The sequence below is a fragment of the Branchiostoma lanceolatum genome, chromosome 3, assembly GCF_035083965.1.
Source record: "Branchiostoma lanceolatum isolate klBraLanc5 chromosome 3, klBraLanc5.hap2, whole genome shotgun sequence".
In the NCBI taxonomy this organism is placed as follows: Eukaryota; Metazoa; Chordata; class Leptocardii; order Amphioxiformes; family Branchiostomatidae; genus Branchiostoma; species Branchiostoma lanceolatum.
In genome coordinates, this window is record NC_089724.1 from 2,306,119 (window position 1) to 2,329,683 (window position 23,565).

At 41.9% G+C, this 23,565-nt stretch overlaps 4 protein-coding genes across 4 annotated transcripts; 1 reads left to right on the forward strand and 3 right to left on the reverse strand.

Moving 5' to 3' along the window:
- Nucleotides 1-947: 947 nt before the first annotated feature.
- Nucleotides 948-6,632, reverse strand: LOC136429684 (fibropellin-1-like). The gene is made up of 10 exons (XM_066419621.1): nt 6,495-6,632; nt 5,612-6,013; nt 4,269-4,379; nt 3,919-4,032; nt 3,543-3,767; nt 2,912-3,040; nt 2,341-2,460; nt 1,814-1,927; nt 1,407-1,484; nt 948-1,189 (listed from the first exon to the last, which is right to left on the reverse strand). Exons 1-10 carry the CDS (start codon nt 6,550-6,552, stop codon nt 1,077-1,079), a joined length of 1,464 nt encoding a protein of 487 aa, XP_066275718.1. The 5' UTR covers nt 6,553-6,632; the 3' UTR covers nt 948-1,076.
- A 2,633-nt stretch (nt 6,633-9,265) lies between these two features.
- LOC136429086 (fibropellin-3-like) lies at nt 9,266-17,529 on the reverse strand. The gene is made up of 8 exons (XM_066418965.1): nt 17,514-17,529; nt 17,254-17,367; nt 16,700-16,924; nt 16,027-16,155; nt 15,460-15,579; nt 14,918-15,031; nt 14,382-14,459; nt 9,266-9,454 (listed from the first exon to the last, which is right to left on the reverse strand). Exons 1-8 carry the CDS (start codon nt 17,527-17,529, stop codon nt 9,342-9,344), a joined length of 909 nt encoding a protein of 302 aa, XP_066275062.1. The 3' UTR covers nt 9,266-9,341.
- A 497-nt stretch (nt 17,530-18,026) lies between these two features.
- Nucleotides 18,027-20,004, reverse strand: LOC136429087 (lactadherin-like). The gene is made up of 4 exons (XM_066418966.1): nt 19,895-20,004; nt 19,431-19,747; nt 18,339-18,477; nt 18,027-18,148 (listed from the first exon to the last, which is right to left on the reverse strand). Exons 1-4 carry the CDS (start codon nt 19,950-19,952, stop codon nt 18,027-18,029), a joined length of 636 nt encoding a protein of 211 aa, XP_066275063.1. The 5' UTR covers nt 19,953-20,004.
- A 1,722-nt stretch (nt 20,005-21,726) lies between these two features.
- Nucleotides 21,727-23,240, forward strand: LOC136429689 (zinc finger protein ZFP2-like). The gene has a single exon (XM_066419628.1). It carries the CDS (start codon nt 21,819-21,821, stop codon nt 22,992-22,994), a length of 1,176 nt encoding a protein of 391 aa, XP_066275725.1. The 5' UTR covers nt 21,727-21,818; the 3' UTR covers nt 22,995-23,240.
- Nucleotides 23,241-23,565: the final 325 nt, after the last annotated feature.

Below are 23,565 nucleotides of genomic sequence, written 5' to 3' on the forward strand. Positions count from 1 at the left end.
ATGGCCCTGCCGCTGTTCCAACATAAAGTTCACTTAAGTCGGTTGAAAAGGTTTGCAGGTAAACAATGAGTTAGTTAATTATTTTAGACTTAATTGTTGTATGGCATTTCAAGCGACGACTGGAAAACTTTCACACGATTTTTTTTACACACTATAACGATATTTGTAGTGCTTTGCGTTAATTTTAGATACTGAATTATATATATTAGTAGCTTACCGCGTGTTGTGAAAAATATGTTCGAATTCTACGTTAAGAGAAAACCCAAGTTATATTCTTTTAAGAGAAAACTGACTTTAACAGAGTGAAGTTGAGCAACAACATCAGAACTCATGTAAATCATAGCTTACTGCAAAAAGTAACTTCTTGCTTAATCTGTACTTTTGTTTGCCTCAAAATTAGCTACCAATATCGAGAAGTCGAATATCGATTATCGTGTCGCCAACGCTCCCACATCACTGATGTTAGCAATCAACTTTCTGTGACCCTGCCGCTACTCCAACACACCCTGATCTGCTAACCCATACTATTGGAAAACTTACGTACTGACACGTACCCCATGGGTCTATATGAATTCGTCTATACAAATTGCTCTTCCACTGCCGCGGCCACTAACAGGGCGGTGACTGAGAAAAGAACCGGTAGTAGAGAAATTTGAACAGTGGTGGTTTTTGACGACTACCTGATAATAATAGTATATACTAGTAAGTCGATAAAGTTTACAAATCAACTGAAAGGTTCTAGTGGTTCTAGGTGGAACATTATAAGAATTCATCCAGCTCCTTCATTTTTTTCACATTAGGTTACCTCCATTAGTCATTCATCTGCTTATTACTGTTGTTCATCAAACAGTGCGGCTTACTCAGTGTTGAATAACTGTACATCAGTACGACTATCAGCGCAGCAAATTTGTATAAGTGTATTGAAATAAAGTCAAAGGCCGTGAATATCATCCTTGAAGCGCTTTATTTTCTTCATTAGATGGTTAAGAGCAAGATTTGCAAGGCTCTTGTGATAAGACAGCATATCAGCCTTTTCGCTACCGGCCCAGTGTGAGAAGACGACTTTGACATCTCGGTCACTCAGGCTTGCACGAGAAGGAGGCCACGCCCTCCTCAGTGCAGTACAGGCCATCTGGACAGGAGGCGCTGCTGCACTGGTAGGAGACCATGCGATTGGAGGGAGCAGAATCTAGAAATGGACGCAAAATGTACAAACAAGATTTCAAGCCTTCGATAATGACACGAAGCTGGAAGGCTGTGGCATTTTCAAAATGTTTTGTTGCATTTCTGGGAAACCTTGCAAAGACAAATAGCAAAGGTGTTAGATCAAATCACAATGGTAAGTATTGTTCATCGATATATTTCACACGGATTTAACAGTTAAACAGAAGCGGAAGTTTATTCACCATTGCAGTTGAAATAGAAGGTGTGATCCACGCAGGTCCAACCGAACGGACATGGGTCAGGGGAGCACCAGTCTGTGGCTGCAAAACAGAGATCAAAGTAACAGATATAACGTTAGCGAGATTTAATTTGCCAATTCATTTCCGTGGGCTAATTGCAAGGGTACAAACGGTACCAAAATAACAAGGGCCTTATACATAGACATCTACATAGTAAACTGGGGAGGGGGACGAGTTTTGTGATTTTAGTACAAATGTGTTTTTGGGTGTTTTATAGAGAGCTCGAAAGCTCGGAAATAATGTTTGAATTGTTCACAAAAGCTTATTTATTTCATACTCATGACTAACGCCCATAGATATGGAACTTACAGGTTATGGCCTACCGCCATACAGAATACTGTCACACGAACCTGTTTCACAGTGGACGCCCTGGAAACTGTGGAGGCAACCGCAGCTGTAGGAGTTGATGCCGTCATGACAACTTCCGCCATTTTGGCACGGGTTGGAGGCACATTCGTCGATGTCTGTTAAAAAGGTTACAGGTTAAGTTTGTAGTGAAACCATTCTTATTTCACAGACAGGTGACATTTAAAGATTGACTGTTTTGCGACATCATTTTCTAACTTCAAGTCCGAGGAATTACGTTAGTAACTAGTCACGATCTACGTCTTTATCATTGAGTCAACGACTGACACTTACGAAAGAATGTCACTGGTCTTTAAACCACTATGATTGTCGAAACTGTGTGGTGATCTTTTATTTATTCAGGGGTGCACAGCTCATCACAACACTGCTTGGCAGTAGGGCTCGCGTCTTGAAGTTTATGACGCCAGTGTGGTTCTTTTTAAACACGATGTTTTGGTTAAAAGAACAGTGACATTCTTCCCTACATGTCAGTCGTTGACTCGTTGATTGTGGTGAATACGAAATTACTCACTTGTTTCACACGTCCTACCATCGAAACCGTCCGGACAGTCACAGAAGGTTGCAGTTCCGTTGAAACAGGAGGTGCAGTTTCCGCCGTTCTGACACATGTTTGGTTCACAGGGTTTGGCAACTGAAATTATCATTACAACAAGTAGCAATGCTAAATACAAAGGTAAGTCATGCATCCGCTATCTGCCACCAGGGACTGAAATCTCTCTGAATCATCTGATCGTTTACGAATTAAACTAGATTAAGTTGCTTGGGTCACTTTCATATTGTGTATTCTATTACCAGGATAGCAAACCTTCAACCACTTCACGTGATTGTACATGCTCCAGTTGGTTATTTCTTAATATATATCCAACCTTAAGATTAAGATTAAGAAATCATTATTTGTTAAAAAGTGTCTTTATATGCAGTTCTTGTTAATGGTCTTATTCTAGTGTCGCCTAGACATGTTTTTTTTTTAAATTTCCATTGTTGCTGATGAGTTAATCCCATTCGTTAACATGCAAATTGAATTGACTACTATTATGTCTATTCCGTATCGTCTTAAGAAATCGATAAAAAAGATAATCTACCAGACTGGCAGACGTAGTTGTACTCCTCCGTGCAGAATACAGCCTTGGCCTGGTAGTTGTTGGAGCTGTCCAGAAGAACGCACAGGTCCAAGGGGGATGAAGGTTGCCCTGCCAACCACTGAAGGGACCCTGAAATAAAGACCGATGTACTCTTAGAGCATACACACATGTCTAGAGCTAAGCAATTCAAAATTCTTATGTGACTCAATCAAATCACAAGCGTCATCATGTTGCACATACAGTAACGCCAGTCTACATTTTTGAATCGGCATCCTATATTTTGTGTGACAATAAAAGTAAACAAGTCAATTCTTGGACAGAGTCTAGGCACTTTGTAGAAGATGCATTAGTACTTCCTGTGTATGAATAGGCTAGCCTGAGTACCAACCTCCGTAGTGACCGCTGGCTCAAAAAATCGCTTGCTAGCCACGTTTAGCAAGCGACTTTTTTTTGAGCCAGTGGTCACTTACGGAGGCTGGTACTCAGACAATGAACAGACCAGTGTTTCCATTAATATTTATATCCCTACCTGGAATTAGTAAACAAATCAAAAATGTCATTTATATCAGAATGAACAACATTCTGGCACATCCTGAGTAATATTGGATCCATACAATAAAAACTGCCATACCTGAACTAGGAGATCCATCGCTGTAGTAGATTGGCAACGGGGCACTTCTCATAGCCAGCCAGTTGGAAGCGCGACTGGTTTCCGCGATCTTATCAGCGAGAAAACGCTGCAGCTTGTCGTCTTTCACGTCCACCAAGCGGCCGCCATTGGTACTGCAGGCCTCTGTCGCCTCACCATGGGTAACGGCAACGGTGGAAAACTCGTAGCATTCTCCGTCGAAGGGCCCTTAGATATCAAAAACGGAGAACTTGAAATCAAGAACACATCTAAAGGCAAGACCTTTTAAAATTTTGTTAGCTTTGAAGCCTTATACAGAGTTTAAGCCTAGTAGTATTTGTAAAGCTACAATCTGAGGGTACAAAAAGTGGAAAGTTACCCGTTTCGCAATTCTTGCCCGTCTTTTCTTTAGGACAGACACAGCTGTAGCCGTCCACGTGATCCAGGCAGGTCCCTCCCAGCCAGCAAGGGCTGCTCGCACACTCGTCGATATCTGAATGATAAGCCAACACAATGTTATACATGCTAACGGCGAAATCTACTAAGTGGAAGGATGCCCGATCAGATACTCAAGTTATAAATCACTAAATCCTATTAAGGTTTATGGTTTGCTCACTTCATGCAGCGCATGCTAAGAGCGTTGTCCGTGTTCCGATTAGACACGTTGTTGCTATTTTTGACTAGTTACAGTTCGTTCAATTGGTTTATAAGTGCATTGTAAAAACTAACCGTGATCACAGTCAGTTCCTTCCCAGCCGTTCTCACAGCTACAGGTGTAATTCATGAAGCCGTCCGTACAGGTTCCGTGTGCACATGGGGAGGACGCGCAGTCATCAATGTCTAGGAAAGGAGATTCAAGTTAGTCTACGATTACCGTTTCCGGGGAACCATTGCTTAGTTAATTGGTCGCATCAATGTATACGAGCCCTGGAACATTTTGTCACGATGCAATATTCACACTGGTTGTCTGTATCCAGTATCCATTTCCAATTCCTACTAGTGGTAATTCAAACGAAATGAAGATAAATCTAATAGACTATAGCTGATAAAGATAATCACTTGCATCCATATGATTGAACTTTACAAACCTTGATCACAGACGGTCCCGTCCCATCCGTTCTCACACGTACACGTGTAGCCCCCGATATCATCGGTGCAGGATCCGTGAACGCAGGGCGATCTCGCACACGTAGGAGCTGGAGAAAATTTAGTTGAGGAAGTGGGTTATTTTTCGGTAATTAAGCTGCCAGTCCCGGTTTAAACAGGGATACAGAAACATGCCTTGTGTGCTGGGCCCGGTTATAGCCGGGATAGGGTATTTCCCAGAAGAAAACAGCTTTGCGTGCGTTTAGCGCTGGAAGTCCGGAAGTTAGGGGAGTTAAGGCCGCCGGCTGTTTCGCGGGTTTTGTGAGGGAGGTCAGGGGTTAAACATTTTTGATTTTTACTTGCCTAAAAAACCTGGCAGCTTAAGGGTTAATGGAATTCTTTTGAATTAGACGCTAGCTCACAAGTGATTTATAATATCTATTATTGTCATATTCAAATGCTTTCATCCAAAATGATGATATAATTAGGCAAACCACCTCCCAGTGTCCTTATCTAGTTTCTATGTATAAGAGGAAAAGGAAAAAAAACTTGTCCTTTAAGCAATAATGTATTGATATTTCATGCGCCAACCAATTGCTAACATGCACAGTAATGATGTATCCGACTTGTTTAAATTATCACCTTACTTACACAAAATATTTCTTCTTTCCTAATAAAAGTTCAGCTATGCATATCTTTGAAAGGAAATCCACAGCTACATAGTTAATAATTCAATAGCTTCAACCATCCCCGCAAACAAATACTAAGCTGATGAGAAATTCAATAACATGAAAAATACCTTTATTCATGTTAAATGCATTTATTAAGATATTGATAATAATACAAGCTATTTTGTTGATTACAACATAAAAATCAAATTGACGCTTTATATGCGGGTTGACTTTGAACAATATAAAGGCACCAAAACAGTTAGATTTGCCCACACCATCCTGTTTCTTGTGATGAAAACGAGGCTGCATCCTTACCTGCACACAGGGCGTACATGTTGTTGTAGTCTGCTCCCTGCAGGCAACAGGTGTGAGTCTCGTAGTCCACTCCCCAGGCGCTGCCATCAGTCCAACAGCCAGGGCAGTACACAAAGGTGTCATCAAGGGGCTGACAGTGACTGTCGTACGGGTCAGTAGTTCCACACAGGCTTGCGGAGAGGACCCCGTGGGTAGCACAGCTGACACCGGCGTCGTCATACGTGATGCAGCCTGAGGTCCAGTAGTGGCTCTCGGTACATCCATCACTACCTGAGTAGTAGCACGGGTACCTCATCCCCGCTGCTTCACACGTGGCCTTGACATTGTCATTGGTCATCTGTCCGGCCACGCGAACCTTGTGGAATCTCCAAGCGTCAACAGTGGTCAAGTACACCCGTTGACCTTGAAAGAGTGAGAAGCATTTTCACTCATCTATGTTTCAAATGACAGCACAAAATATAACAAGTGATTACTACGTATTATCTACAGCCGGCGGTCCTAACTCCCTGACTTCCTGGTTTCGCGCGCTACACGAACGCAATGCTGTATTCTTCCTGAAACCCTATCCCGGTTATAACCGGGCACGGCACACAGGGCATGTTTCTACATCCCTGATATATCCGGGCCTGGAAACTTAAGGATTTAATATGATCTAATATTGAATGTGTTGTTATTCTTAGCAAAACAAAGAGACATCTGGAATACGTGCCAAAGGAACGTTGAAATCCAAATACATGTATATAAAAACAATATTGTGCTTGCGTCTTCTGCTTTTAGAAGTAATGCTATAAATTAACAACAATCCTTAACATAATGGCACAATGTCACACTTATGGTATTAACCCACTGTTGAGAAAACTATCCGTACTAATGCGGTACCCACCTTGTGTTGACGGTGGCCAGGCAATCACAGCCGCGAACACGAGAAGAAAGTTCCACATCTTTGGCGTCAGTTGAGTCCAGACTCTATGTTAATGCTAACTATGGGTGCGACAATTTATATCGTTTCCCACTAAGGCCATGGGAACCGCGCAGTTGGTCATTCGGCCGAACCACCACTTAAGAATTAATAATGTTGTAAGTTGAAATTTATGCTGGACATATTAATGAATGCCATAACATGTGTATAAATACTATCCTACATTTTATAGAGCTCTCATATTCTTTACATGACGTTGTAAAATAAGTTAGTTCCAAGACTTCATACCTTCGACAACATCAACTGTTCAAGTAAGTTAAAGTCCTTCCCGCAACGAAGGTGTATAAGGCGGCGCACTTAATATTTCATAATATTTCGTCATTAACTGTAAATAAAACGAGTACAAGATGCATAATCCGGACAGATTTACCTTATCCACTCACACCGGGCAGGACCCCTACTCTTTTCGATAACTCTGGTCGGTTCTACTGCGTGCTCAAACCCTTGACCTCTATTTAACGTCCTATTCGAGGGACGTCGCTAACCGAAGCTCATTTTTATCATTTTACAGTAGCAGTATTAAGGCAGACAATTTCCTATAATTCTGCCTGTTGAAGACGTACTTGACAAAGTTAAAAAGTATTTTATAGTTTGATTTGGCTCGTGACACGGCACCGTTTGGGACTCAAACAGCTGAGACGACAATCAATGAGTGGTGGTTTCTACCAAAATACTTCAGAAAGGCTTACGTAGATAAATCATCATCATCATCATCGTTGCCGCTTTCATCTGTCGACGATGCGGGCCACCACTGCTTTCCACGCTCTTCTGTCCAGTACCTGCCCTATCACTTCTTCCCAAGTGAAGCCCAGTTCCTCCAGGTCGCTCATGACAGTTTTTCCCCATGGCTTACGTAGATAAATGATAGGGTACCCGGTTTAAAGCCATGCCATGTATTATGTGTAAGCATATGACCCAAACAACATATAGCCTAGGTCTAAGGTATATATGCACATTTCATGTCAATTTCAACGTTCTGTTTGCCTTTGCGGATACATGTATATAATTTTATGATGATTTCATCACTAGTAAAAAAGATACGGTTTGTAACATCCTGTACTTTAACAATATTCGTACCGCAGTCAATGAGGTCTTAAAGTGCTGGTCTAACTCAACAATATCTCAAACATGTCCACGATTGTCAAGTTTTTCATCGGTACAATGAACTTGTAAATGCTGTACATAGCGTCTTCCTTTTATGTCACTTCAGTGAGCTCAACTGGTTCGAGATCACTTTACTTTTTTTACTCTTACTCACTCACAAACTCACTCACTCACAAACTCACTCACTCACAAACTCACTCACTCACAAACTCACTCACTCACAAACTCACTCACTCACAAACTCACTCACTCACAAACTCACTCACAAACTCAATCACAAACTCAATCACTCACTCACAAACTCACTCACTCACAAACTCACTCACTCACTCACAAACTCACTCACTCACTCACAAGCTCACTCACTCACAAACTCACTCACTCACAAACTCACTCACAAACTCACTCACAAACTCACTCACTCACAAACTCACTCACTCACAAACTCACTCACTCACTCACTCACTAACAAACTCACTCACTCACCAACTCACTCACTCACCAACTCACTCACTCACTCACAAACTCACTCACTCACAAACTCAAACTCACTCACTCACTCACTCACAAACTCACTCACTCACAAACTCACTCACTCACAAACTCACTCACTCACAAACTCACTCACTCACTCACACACACACATACATATACACACACACAGACACATACACACACACGCATACACACACACACACACACACACATATATATATATATATATATACACACACACACACACACACACACAGACAGACAGACACACACACACACATCCTTACGCAATCGACCGGGCTACCTGTAACTTTTACTCCATCACTGCTGCTACCTGGATTTCTCGTGACCCTACCAATATTTCAACAAATCGCCCTTCACCCTACCTGTTGAAATTACTGCTTCAGGATTTAATACTCCACCTTGTTGAATAATTGCTTTATAAGGCTATAAAATTATGGTCATCTTGAAGATTTTAGGAGCTAAACAGGTGAGAAGGAAATTTACCTAGCATTAAGGTGCGTACGATGAAAACGTTGCCAACCTGGTACCTACCATACAACGTTCAATGAACGGTTCAACCCATACTTAAAAAGGTGCCAACAAAAGAAATCTGGCGCGTGCCTCTTTGTAGACTGTATTGGCAAATTCCGTAAATTTCGATGACAATCGTTAAAAGAAAAATGGTATAGAGGAGCCCGAAGCACTGTAAGAGCTCAGCTTTTTAATCGTTCCTAAGTGGTTGACTAGTCTCCAAGCAGATGTTGGGGTATAAAATCCTAACGTTTTCTGACGGGTTGGAATTTCCAACAGCACACTGACAACACACTACTTTTCAACTTAGACATCATTTGGTGTAACCACCTTGACACTAGTTACTGAGACGGAGGCGTCACTTCAGGTGAACGCTTGGAAGGCTGATTGGCATCATGTACACTCTAAATGTGTACATAAAGGGCATCGGTGCAATGTATGATAATAATGATGATAACACAACAATGAACGGGAACTGTGAAAACACGTGCATGATCAGTTGGTGGTTTATTAATTTGATATCATCTAAATTTCTATTACTCTTTAAAATCAGAAAGCAGTTCTCGTATGCCAGCCTATGGCTACTAGTTGAGGGCTTCAAGTGACTTTCCTGTGACGTCACTCAACCTTGCAGGAGAAGGCTGCCACGCCCTCCTCGGTGCAGTACATGGCATCCGGACAGGAGGCGCTGCTGCACTGGAAGGGCATTGCCCGGGTGATGGGGGCTGGATCTAGAGGGGAAGGCAACACTCCTAAACACGAATCTTGAAGACAGTGATTCAGGCAGAAATAACAAACAAACAAAACAGATTATTGATGAATACCAGAATCATGAATTGATGAATACTAAAAGATAAAACCGCATATTGTAATTTAAGTTAATTCTGAGGTTTTTGATGTTTGTTTTTGTAACAAACTAAAGTGCTGACAACACAAAAGATATAAACTTGACAGCCATCACTAAGATGACCGGCCTGCTGAATCGGAAAATAATAGGCAAAAAAATAATGCAGACTTAAAAAACAACAGCACCTATCGCATGATACCACATGTTTTGTTTGTTATTGATTTATACTCCATACAACATGTCTTTTTAAGGATTGTTTGTATTGTACACTTTGCCATTTTGTCAGCATCGACCATACCGAACTCGTTTAATGTTGTTCAAGAACCTGGGTTGCCTATAGAAATATTTAGTGTGCAATGTATCAGTTGTATTGTAGTAACATATCACATCACTTACGGACTCCGTAAAATGACAAAGTAGACAGACCGATAAAACCGCCTAAAAATACAGTACGTCAAAAAAAAGATATGATGTTGCCTCCCTACATCTGCTCGGAGAGTACGCTAGTCTGTCTTAGGACCCGGTCTGTTTGTCCCATAAAAATCTCCTGCCGCTTGCCTGAAACCAGAAAGCCCCAGCGCAAAATAAACACACACATGTGGTTGTCTTTACTCTCCAAGCAGATGTTGGTTGGAAGGATTGTAAACTTCTTCTTAAAATCATTGCCCCGTTTTCTGTTCAAAGGAAATGAAAAGAAACTCAAACATGAAAGCGGCCGTGTGGGCCGAACTTTGGCATTTCGAAGTAAAATAAAGGCCTTAGCTTGATTAACTTAACGTGACTCAACTCAGAGAAACTCTGATCACCCTTGTGACTCGAGGTGACCTCTGACCGCTATCTGACCGCTATCTGACCGTCTGCCTAAACAGAGTACTGTCACGCTTGAGACCAAAATATTAAGCTTGCTCTAATCACGACAGCGTCAAACTCTTATCTCCGAGCAGATGAAGAGATGGTCGTTTTGAGATGTCTTTTCTGCATTTCTGTCGCTGGTAATGCGCATTTCCTGCACGGTCAAGCCGAAAAATTCCAACTATGGAAAGAAGTTGCAGCTATAAAGACCCCGGCATGGACTGATGATGATGGACTGTAACGTTTCTCCTCCTAAATTAGTGAATAAAAAGACCATGTATTTTTATCGAGGTATGGTCATCTAAGGTGATGTATTTCCGTTGTCCTATTCCCGTTTAGTTAAAGAAGAAAAAAAGGACGCGCGACCGATTCATATTTCAAGGATTTCGCTACGTTATCAAATTTGCAATGTGAATTGGTTAGCTTCAAACCGTTAGTAGCAAGGGAGTTTGCATGTGAATTGTGGAGTGCGAAAAGATATGATGTTGCCTCCCTACATCTGCTTGTAGATACCCCTGGAGAGTTCCCACAAACAGCCTGCCTGTTCTTCAAAACTAGGACATGCAGGCTCACATGCACAGACTGGTCCTAGCTAATCATTAACCTAATCAAGCAGATGTATGGCAGGGTCGTCTTGCACATGTCTATTGTGGTATCAAGTCAAGTCAAAGCATTTAGTTTCTTTCGAATACTTGTTCAGTCACACGGGCCGCTTTTCAACAAAGTCGAAGTGGAGGGGCAGGAGTCACGGATAAAGAGTATGTGTCTGTTTGTATACATCTGTATGGATGTGTCTACTCTTCTTTCTGATAGCATACATCTGCTTGGAGAATAAGTGGTGAAACTGGTATTGTAAGGTAGGTGATTGATAAAGCAGTCATCTTCAGTTGAGGTGAAGCATGCTTCTTTTTTTCTAGTAGCTAGTGGCAGTACATTCCGGCTTCGCTACGGCTCGCGTTTCTGGCCAAGCACACTGGGTCACCCCCTATTCTTCTCGATATGTGTGTTGGATCCTTTTACGTGCATAGGTTTGACGCTCACACAGGACAGCCGGCTTTACGTCACTATCCGAAATGACGAATGCAATCTCTCATAACATGTCAGAGCTGGGGTCGACCCTAGGGTCGAATTTGGGCCCCAGGATCCATGGAATTTGATCAGAACATGTATACTTCCGCTTTCTTGTAAAGGCTACAGCATCAATATCTGTCAGGAATTCGAACCTGGACAGGTTCTGAGTTAGCAACCTGAACCGCAAGACGTCTGCGCCACCCGTCTGCTTGGAGATCATACAGTTTACAGTGCATGCAGCTGACAAACAATTTAGGTAGCGGGTGGCACGGGGTAGGGCTAACTGACACCAATGTGACAATTGCATGTTAATGAGCGCAGCCATAAAGCATAACAAATTGGTTCCGCCAGAGTCAACGCTCAGGTGTTGGCTGCTTTTATATCTTCAACTTTCGCCTCCTCATCGCTATTATTTACCATATATAGGAAATGGGCACGCGTGTAGTACAGAAACGAATATCACCTTACACATTACGCTTAAACTATAGCCTAGAAAATATCTAGAACAGATATAACTACGACGTGAGTATGGTTTGAATACATATTTGACGCAAGAAGTAATGCGTTTTCTAGTTATTGCTCTTTTGCCCGTCGAAACGGTTGGTTTGTCGGGGTGTATGCTGCCAATCGCTCTGCATTGATTCACGTATCCGATCGTATTTCCCTTATTTTTACAATTTTTCCTTTCGTATTTCTGTCTTTACAGAGAACAGCATACCACACAGTTCGGGCAAAAGACAAGGATCAGACTCGGTGCGACTGCCAGGGTGCCTGTACCGGCCTCATTCCGTGGATGTTGCAAATTGTCCAGCCCCAGATCATGTCAACTCAGCCAGGAGCAGCCGTGTTTCCTCTTGTCGAGCCCGTATCTGCCAATTCCGGGTACAAACCAGCTCAGTTCAGAGTACCAGCCTATCCCATCCACCAATCCCAGCGGCTGCGAAGGGGACAATTCCGATGTCTATGACTTCAATGAAGATGGCCGAGCCAACGCGTTTAACCTGGTTAATACTGTGTGTTAGCAGAGCACGACAGGAGAGCGCAGAGTACGACTTGAACGCGCGTACGCAGAGGACACTAACTGAAGTCATCTGATGATAACTCATCCAGTATATGTCCAGCACCAACTCCGAGCCCTTCGAAGGTCCCTTCTACATCGTAAACATCAAGACTCCAAAGTTATTCTCCAAGCAGAGGTTTCGGTCGGGGGGCTAGTAGTGGCCGCGAAATCTTACGGCTGGTAGCCTCCTTCGCAGACTTCCTAGAACGGCGTCGTATATATTTATATATTTGGGGGAGGGGGGTGACGCGATTTCTTACACGGGACAAGGTTCTCTAATGCCGTTAAGGGCGTTTCGCTGCCGAGGGAGTTATGTCGCCGAGAGAAAGGCAGTCGTCCCTTGGCAGCGAAACTCCCTTGCCGGCATTAGAAAACCTTGGTCCGTGTAAGAAATCGCGTCAACCACAACCCGCCTCCCCCCTCCCCCAAATACGCCGCCGTTCTAGGAAGTCTGCGAAGGAGGCTACGGCTGGCTCTCTTCGCCGTAAGACATTGCGGCGACTAAAAGCCCCCGACCGAAGTCTCTGCTTGGTAATGTTTCGGTTCCATGGGGGATCGCGTAGATAACCAAACATGTATTGTTTTTATACTGTGTTATTTGATACCCATTTTCAAACACCTGTTTCAACGTTTCTCTGTACATACTGTTCTCAGGTGTTGGTAACATATAACATGTCATGATACTTTTCTTGTAAACAGTCAAAGGATAAAGGATACTTGCAAATTTGAAAGAAGAAAACAGAAAGGGGTAAGACTTGTAGGTTTTTTATATTGATAAACCCGTGTCTGTACTGTTTATGTCGACCATTTCATCTCATAGTCGTGTTATACAGAGTGGTCATATCCTCTAACATCTAAGAAATTGTTCGGAAATTCCCTCGTGTCGAGGCTGGCCAAGACAAAAAATCTTCCCCGTGCCCGGCTATACGAGAGCCACAGATCTAAGAAAGTATAGATGTCTTTTTGAATTTGTTAGTGTCTGTAAATCTTGTTGTTATGTCATATCAAGCTTTATTTCCAACATTTTGTCATCTTAAAAGTTCAGACTTAAAACGGAAAAAGGTAAAAAAATAGAATTATCCCCTTTAGATTTGGATTGTGATTTACTTGTTCATATTCTTACATACATTGCTCGTAAATGTAGTATTCTACTAATTGATAAAGGCGTTCATCATTGTTATGGGGTAAAAAAGAGATCAATGTTGCAAAGAAACACAAATCTTTCAGCCTTCTAAAGAAAGGATTTATCCTCTAGCATTCTAGTCTTCCAGGAAAAGGATATATCCTCTAGTGCAGGGAAAAGGATATATCCTCTAGTGTTCCAGGAAGGATATATCGTCTAGCCTTCCAGAAAAAGGATATATCCTCTACCTTTCAAGAAAAAGGATATATCCTCTACCTTTCCAGAAAAAGGATATATCCTCTACCCTTCCAGAAAAAGGATATATCCTTTACCCTTCCAGGAAAAAGGATATATCCTCTACCCTTCCAGAAAAGGATTTATCCTCTACCCTTCCAGAAAAAGGATATCTCCTTTATTGCTGGTAAGGATATATCCTCCAGTCGTCCAGAGAAAGGATATATCCTTTAGTCTCTCAAGGTGTAAGTCATTGGATGAAGGATATATCCTTAAGTATGCTGAAGGAACCAAACTTCGCTTGAGGGCATATCCTTGATAAGTTGAAATTGTTTGAAATCAAGATACTAAAAATACGAATAATACCTCGGAAAGGCTGGATTTTGATAGAATAGAAAGCTTAATTTTCTTGTTTTCACGTCAAAAAAAAGGGAATAAAATGGATTTTCCCTTATTATTTTGGATTCTGTTGGAGGCAGATGAAGTAGAAATTGAAGTCCTGGCACGTCCAACCGACCGGGCATTGGGCTTGGGAACACCAGTCTAAATCTAAACAAAGCACAGGGAAGGCAGAATGGGTGAGGACGAAACTGGTTGTAAATTCTCTGACTATTGGAGAATACAGCCAATGATTGCTAAAATGTTCACTTGAAAGTTCATCTGTGTTGGTAGAAGTCATTTACGTTTAATAGTAACGTGCGATGGTTACTATTTCTAACACATTTTAGCAATCTGAATGGAGTTTGAACTGTAAATGCCAACACAAAAATTGGACTTACCCAAATTTTCCCATAGACTTTCTGCAACCTATGATCCACTGCTGTCCGAGTCACGTGTCTCATCTGCATAACGTGACGTCACAGAAGCAGTGGGTTGCTCACTCCTTGACAAAGACTGGAGCTGTTCAGTCGAAAACTTGGGTAAGTCCAATTTTTGTGTTGGCATTTACAGTTCAAACTCCATTCAGATTGCTAAAATGTGTTAGAAATAGTAACCATCGCACGAACCCGACTCGCAGTGGTCTCCATGGAATCCGGTTGGGCACAGGCAGCTGTAGGAGTTGATGCCGTCCTGACAACTTCCGCCATTTTGGCACGGGTTGGAGGCACACTCGTCGATGTCTGTTTAAAGTAGACTCGAATCGTCAGTTTAGAGGTAACATCTCATAATTACAATAACAATGGGGCTTTTTGAGAAGTAATGCAAAATAAACATATATGAACCTAATAGACTGGTTGAATAAAAGTTCTGTACGGGAACTTTAATGCGGCTCTAGATGCCTTACTGAGGGATGACTAGTCTGTGGTGCGATAGATGTTGGTTAGCTGAGGAATGAATCCACTCTACTTTATACAGAACCTATAGAACTATTTACAAACCACAGAGCCACCGTCAAAGATGGTATACAGGTTAACTACAATATGTAACGTTGTCTCTCTAACAAACAAAAATACACAAGAAGGGCGTAATGTTTTTCTTAAAGTTTGAGTTTTTCAATGCGTTTCTATGATGACAGTGAAACTACTTGAATGTAATTAAGTATGCTCACTGATTTCACACAGTTTCCCATCAAATCCGGAGGGACAGTCGCAGAAGTTGGAAGAGCCGTTGAAACAGGAGGTGCAGACTCCGCCGTTCTGGCACACGTTTTGCTCACATGATTTCAGAGCTGGAATTTTTAAACAATATAACTTTATTATCATGGCATCCACACAAGGTTAACATGACATTGTTAATGTCATTATTTCGCAAGAAAAGCATTGCCATTTTTTCTCTTTCTTACTTATGTTTGCATAGAAAAACGTATAGATATTTTGAGCCACCCAATCCGCACCTTGATTTATTACCTTCCCCAAGTGGAGTTTCACAGGAGGTATTGTATTTGGTCTTTCTGTTTGTGTTTCTGTGTAAATTGGTCCCCATGACTCAGAAAGCTAAAGAGGTATTGAGATGATGTTTGATGTGTGTTTTGGTGTTGGAATGAATGTCAGGGATGATTTCGGGCCTTCTAGCGCTATGGGGGCTTTTTTGTTCGTTATGTTTCCCTGCCGTTGCATTAAACATAATCAACCATCACTTCAATTGAGGGTAAGTAATCAAAATGAAACTGACATACCGGACTGGCAAATGTAGTTGTGCTGTTCCCCGCACGGGGCTATGTTAGCCAGGAAGCTGTCGGAGCTGTCCAGGAGAACACACAGGTCACAGGGAGCCGCGGGAGTGTTGGCAGACCACTGTAGAGGGCCTGGTGTTGTAAAAATACATCATCGAGGTCAGACAACTTTTACATATGCTTCTTGCAATGACATATATCATTATAATGGAACGTCGACATTGAGAGCATTGAGCATATAACCTCTCGATGATATGTGGAATCAGATTAGGTCATCAAAGTGTCCGTCACGACTCCTCAACACAATCAACAAAACAGTGCTACTTGATTTGACAACGTGCACTGAATGGTGCTACTTGACTTGATGTTTTCTGCTTTTGAAGACGCATCGTGTTGCTTTGATTCTAAGTTGAGCCCTAATCGGTCAATATTACGCTGTAGAAAACAACATCTTTATAGACCGATTTCATTGGAAACCGGATCAGAATCGTAGGCGTGGTCATCCATCTTTGGCAAAAGAAGGTGATAAAAGATTTGGGTCTTTAAAACGACTTGGACTCCGCTCTGCCATGCTCGACAAGAACCTGTGGCGTCATCTGTGTCACCTCACAGAGCTGACTGAACCGAGGTTCGATCAGAAACAGTATTTAGTCTATCACTAACGAGGATATTGTACCTGAGATGGCGGATCCATCGCTGTACAGGAACGCCGGCGGTGCGGCCTTCATCGCCAGCCAGTTGGAAGCTCCACTGGTGGCCGCGATCTTGTCAGCGAGGAAACTTTGCTGCCGATCGTCTTTCACGTCCACCATGCGGCCGGAATTGGCACTGCAGGCCCTTGTCGCATCTTGGTGGGTAAGAGCGGTGGGCGAGAACTGGTAGCATTCTCCCGCAAAGGTCACTGGAATTTAGAAGAAGGTGAAACAAACATTTTGATGTATTGAAAAAATTGGGTCAGAAATGTAAAGAACGAGGTAATGATTATTTGTGACCAAAACTAATCAAACTCTCAAAAATCCTTTTTGGGTTGCTTCGCTTTATGATTATCACAAGCATTATTAAAATCATCGATGACATCATATATCATGCAGTTTAGGCTAAATTTAAAGCTAACCTACCAGTCTTGTTTATGGGATGATTTTGATATGAGGTAGAGATGGTTGATGATGATGACATGAGCAAAACTATAGACAAACAAAACTGTAAGACAAAATGTAGTAAAATTCATACCTGTTTCACAGTGTTTTCCTGTGGTGTCTTTAGGGCAGACGCAGCTGTAGCCGTCCACGTGATCCAGGCAGGTCCCTCCCAGCCAGCAAGGGTCGCTCGCGCACTCGTCGAAATCTGCATTCAGACGTTTAATCTAATTAAATTTTACTGTATTTAATTTAGATTTGATTAATCTAAATCTGTTTTATCTAATCAGATATGAAACGTAATCTTAGACATTTTGAAATATCTATAGCTTCTGTTCTGTCCAATGACTATACATCTTTTGGCAATCATTTGTATTATGATTTTGAGGCCTCTGTCTTGTGTTTCTCCGCAAACAAGCAACACAGTGCTAGCTCCTCACGGTATTGAGCAAATTAGAGTAGTATCCGCAATACCAAATGCAATTAGATCGATACTTAGGATTTAAGATGATGAACACATTAATTATGAAGCGTTCGAGTATTAATTGGGTAACTAACTAACCTTGGTCACAGTCGGTCCCTTCCCAGCCGTTCTCACAGCTACAGGTGTAACCCGCCTTACCGTCCGTACAGGTTCCGTGTGCACATGGGGAGGACGCACAGTCATCGATATCTGAAGGGAAAGAAAATAGATAACTCGCTAAGTTCAAAAGATAGGATTCTTCTTTTTGGGTTAAGATAAATCAAAACAAATGCGACTTCTTATACCTCTGGATTCATTGATGGCTACATGGATAGAGAATTGAAATAGAAAATAACGAGCCCATACTCAAAGTTCCCTTTCATGTATATAACAGAAACAAAACACTAACCTTGATCACAGTTGGTCCCTTCCCAGCCGTTCTCACAGCTACAGGTGTAGCTCAAGTAGCCGTCCGCACAAGTTCCGTGTACACATGGGTAAGACGCGCAGTCATCGACGTCTAAAGCTCATGTGCAGGAAAGGAAAACACAATCATCGAAATGCATGAATATCAGAAAGAAACATTTTATGCTGTTGTGTGTATGAAGTTGTTTTCAAACGTAACACCACCAAAATGTTTTGCAACTTGGAATCATATCCATACGCAAACAGGATGTCAAGGTTGACCGATTCTCTCAGTTTGCTTTGCTACTTACCATCTACTCCAAGTAACTCTATCCTCAGTCTTGGAGCCCCGACGAAAGATTGAGGGTTGACGAGGAAATACCGTGCGTAGATGTACGGGTTGAAGTTCTGTTGGACGATAGTTTCGTTGTCGCTGTTACCGCTGAAGATCTGAGGAAGAAAAGTTTGAAGTACAGAAAAATGTGAAGCAATTTTCTATATAAACACAGGTTTAAAATGAAGATTTGCTGTTCTTCATCTAAATCGCCTTCATTGTCATTGCTAAGCCGAAAACAAGTCTTTCAGACAGTCTGATCAACATCGTACTTATTTCTTCAACAGGCTATTGATATACTTTTGATTATACAGTGTATATCTGTATACTTACAATAAAATTGCAGTTTTACATTGCTAATTCAATAAAACTTTATTTGTTGGATCACTTTGGCCGTAATCTTTAAAAAAATCTTCAAAGAAAAGAAGAGAGTCCCTACCTACCAACCCTATTTTTTTGCAGAACCATAGCCGGAAAAACAATATTCACACAATCTAGGCCTAACCCTGGTAAGCTACTATGTGAGGTGGGGCTACTTGTGATTGTCTTCTGGTGTGCGACCACTGGTTTGCTTGTCACGCTTGGCAAGTAAAGAAGAGATATGTTCTTCTCTGTGCACCAAACCATGGGCAAACAAGGGTAGGAAGCCAGGTATAACCTACCTCCATCAACTTTACGAGGATGCATGCTCACGTTGAAATAAAAGGTATAATCTAGAGCTTTGCGGAAGATATTATTAATGTCTCCCAAAGTTATATATTTCATTTCAAAATGTATGATAATGTTGTTGTATCGTTAAAGTGTTTATCATGTACGATCTACTTACCGTCTAACTAAATGAGACCTACGCTCGGTACAAATCAAATGTATTGTTATTTTTTTTTTTTTCGTTTTCTGTTCAAGTCGTCGGCGAGCAGGTTATAACTATGACCCTATGTCAAAGAATGTTGTATACTGGACGGTTGAGAGAAGAACGGCTAGCTGGGCAACCCTGGCATGTAACTACATGCTGAACCTATGGATAAATAAATAGACTGGTTAATCCAACAGTTGCCATTTAAACACTAACCTTTGCGCTCCCGCCATTTTCCGAGTAGAAAATTAAAGCCGATGAGTTGTCCGTCTGGTATCCAATCCTGTAGGTGCTGACGTAGCCATCTCCCTGTCCCTGGGTCTGGATAGCATAGATGTATCGGTTGTACTGCAGGTCCACGGCCAGGAAGTCAAAACCTTGTCCTGTGCCCTGCCACGCACCATCGCCGTTCAGACGGCCCCTGTACGCCTCGGATCCGTCTAGTTGGGATGAAGCTGTCATACATCGATCCGGGATGGTTGTATTATCCTGCACTCCGAAGGGTTGGTACAAGCCGGGTGACACGCCGCTCACTGTAGTAACAAGAAAAATTACAAAGTCTGCTGGTTGACGATCATGCACATTTTGTGCAAACATTTTCTGTTTTCTCTTCTTATGCATCAATTGACTCATCATCACCGATCAAAGGAAAAAGACAGGTCCACTACTTTTATACAAACCTTGTGAAGATGCCAGCCTGGCGATCATTGCCACCATCAAGACCAACAGCGTCCGCATCTTTGCCAAGTTTAGTTTAGACTGGGATGCGAGTGGAGGTTGTAACACAGTTACTGGTCACCGGGCCCGCTGTTTGGTCTGGGCCTGGGGAGGAATACTGTATCACAAAATAAACATCACATCCTTGACAACAGCGGCGCGTGCAGAAACTTTCTAAACTTGCACATTAAAATGTAGTTTGACGTACTAACAGCGGCGTAAGGTGGACATGGTAATGCCACTGTTTATAAAGACTGAGGGGTAACTTAGGACGGTGAACGACCGAACGGTCGAATGACGTCAGGTGCAAAATGCAGAAAATGTTGTACTTTGGAGTTCTTAGAGTGAACGACTGAACGGTTGAATGAGGTAGGGTACACAAGAAAACAAATATTGTGTACACGATGAAATTGCTACAGCCTTAGAAATAAATAAAAAAAATAATTCTTTATCGACCAAAATTAATCTCGACGTATAGACCTAAGGAGTTGACGAATTATTTGGCATCAGGCCCGATATCGCCCTTTGTAAATATCGGCTGACAGTTTATACAGCTACAGTTTATAGAAAAAAAATGTTCCAAACTTGTCACTACTTTCATTCCGACGTAATCGGTAGCCTTAATTAAAATGCATGTACCTTGCAACAAAAACCTTGAAGATTCTTTTTCAAGGAGTGATGATCAATAACAAGAGAAGGGTACACATGTGTACGTGTATGCTATTCAAGTAACACTAAGTACAAATGTTACCAACATGTTTGGACATTGAATGTAACGTTAATCAGAAAAATGTTGTGTGTCCTACAATGTTTCAATTTTATTGTCCAGCTATTTACAATAGCAATGTTGTGTGAACCAATAAAAAAGCATCAATCCCTATTTCCTTCTCAGTCAGAACGCCATAAGCATGAATTTATGAAGAGAAACGTCTTTAACAAAGTCGTTGAGCGGTCAGCTGTGTTTTTTATGTCACCTGTTTGACTGAACTAACATTTTATTGGCTAAAAATTGAAACGCAGTAATTGTATTTTTTCAACCACATCGACGACTGGTGGGCATAAGTGCATCAGCATATTAGATTACAAGTAACATGAAATCAATCTATTTATCTTTTGCAAAACGTAGCAAAATGGAAAAAGCCTAACGTGCTATCTGAAGTCAAGTATTTCGCATGGATAATCAGGTGAACAATTTCACCCCTGACCCACGTTTGTGTTCACCTCTGACCTCACCACGGAAGGGCAGGTTACACCTGTTTACGTGGAGAGAAAAGAAAACACACCATAGGAAGCAGGTTAGACTTTGAAACATGTATGCAAGTATTTGATACCTAGTGTGGTAGTATGAGTTTGTTTCTGTGGAAAATGTATCACCTCAAGGTGATATTTTTTAGGCCTTTTAAGAATGTGAACATGGTAAAAGTGAATGGGGAGGGGGAGGGGGGCGAAAACAAACACACCTGCGACCTAGCTACAAGTACATACTACAGACAAAGTGGCCGGTTTTGAGGGAATGAAATGCTATCGAAAATGTAGTTTGTATATTTATGAGGCATTAATAACCAATATGGAAGCACCTAGAGGTTACTAGTGAAATCGACCAACTTCAAGTTGTTGGGAGGGGTGTGTGGCTGATTGAAACAATTATTAGCCATGGAAGTTAAACATGGAGTTGTTCTGCACTTGATAAAAATCTATGATTCAAAATACTTTGTTTCTGTTATCTTGATTCTATCATCAACACTAATAACTTTTTATTCTTTTTTTATTATTCATCTATTTTCTCAATAGGCAAGGGCAGGATGTGGGTATCCCACTCGAGTTTCATCTGCTAAGGTCTCCCACCAGGTTGACTGCAACAGCAAGACAAGCTATGCTGAAGACCAGATGGCAGCTCAAGAAATGAATCTGAATAACGTTGGTAGGAAACCCTACATGTGTGACATGTGTGGGTATAGGACGGTTAGGAGATCTGAACTGTTAGCACATATAAGAATCCACACAGGAGAGAAGCCCTACAAGTGTGACCAGTGTGACTATTCTGCTGCACAGCGCTCCACCTTGAATTACCACAAAGCGAAGCACACTGGCAAGAAACCCTACATGTGTGGCGAGTGCGGGTTCAGGACAGCCCGAAAATCTACCTTGACTACTCATATTAGAACCCATACAGGTGATAAACCCTACAAGTGTGACCTGTGCGACTATTCAGCAGTTATTAAATCGTCTCTGGATGCCCATCTCAAGAACCACACCGGTAAGAAACCCTTCATGTGTGGGGAATGTGGATTCAGGACGACTCGAAAGTCTAACCTATCTGCACATATGAGAACCCATTCAGGAGAAAAACCCTACAAGTGTGACCAGTGCGACTACTCTGCAGCAAAAAAATCAAACTTGGACGTTCATATTTTAGCAAATCACACCGGTGAGAAACCCTACATGTGCGGGGAGTGTGGGTACAGGACCGCTGTCAGAACTAACCTATCTCGACATATGAGAAAACACACAGGAGAGAAACCCTTCAAGTGTGACCAGTGTGACTATTCTGCAGCAAGTAAATTCTGTTTTGACAAGCATCTAGCAAAACACACTGGAAATCAAGAGAAACCCTACATGTGCGGAGAGTGTGGATACAGGACGGATCAAAAGTCTCACCTTCTTCAACATTTGAGAATCCATACTGGTGAAAAACCCTTTAAATGTGACCAGTGTGATTATTCTGCGACACAGAAATCTAGTTTGCAGGGGCATCTACTAACTCACACTGGTGACAGACCTTTTATGTGTGGGGATTGTGGATACAGGGCACAGAGAAAGTCTGACTTATCTCGACATATGAGAACTCATACAGGAGAGAAACCATACAAGTGTGACCAGTGTGACTATTCTGCTGCACAGAAATACAGTCTGGACCTGCATCTAGCTACTCACACTGGTTACAAACCCTTCAAGTGTGGGGAGTGTGGGTACAAGACAGCTCGAAAGACCCACTTAACCCAACATATGAAAACACATGCAGGAAATTTAGGAGTCCATAGAACACTAACCTCTGTGAAGTAGTGATATGTTTTCCATTTATGATCAGGTACCATTTTATTACAACATTACAGTAGCTAGCTGACAATGATAGGTGTACTGCCCTTTATGTGAATTGCTGTTAATTGTATTTTCTTCTGAATATACTAGAATTGCCGTTAATTTTTTTTAGGAGAAGACCTCTCTACCAAGAGAAGAGTTCCCAATATGTTGATAAAATGTTTGAGGTATAATGATTCAATAAATTTGATTGGCAGATGTGATAAGGTTGGCACATTTGTATGGTTGTTAATCGGATTGGATTCATTTGGCTGTATAGAATGACATACAGCCATGATGGTACATGTTGGTGTAAACACCTGTCGTTGCTTATCCCATGTTGGTCCTCTCTCTCTCTCTATCCAATTTAACGTCTTTTGTTCCCCATCATCTGGGGGTTAGACGTGCTTGCACATGGATGGGGAAGCCCCAGAACTCCTCATCAAGTGCAAGTCCTTTTTTGTAGCAAGAGTTTTTACGGCTGGATGCCCTTCCTAACGCCAACCCAAACCCTGCTGCTGGGCTTAGGACATGGGAAATGTGTGTTAAGTGCCTT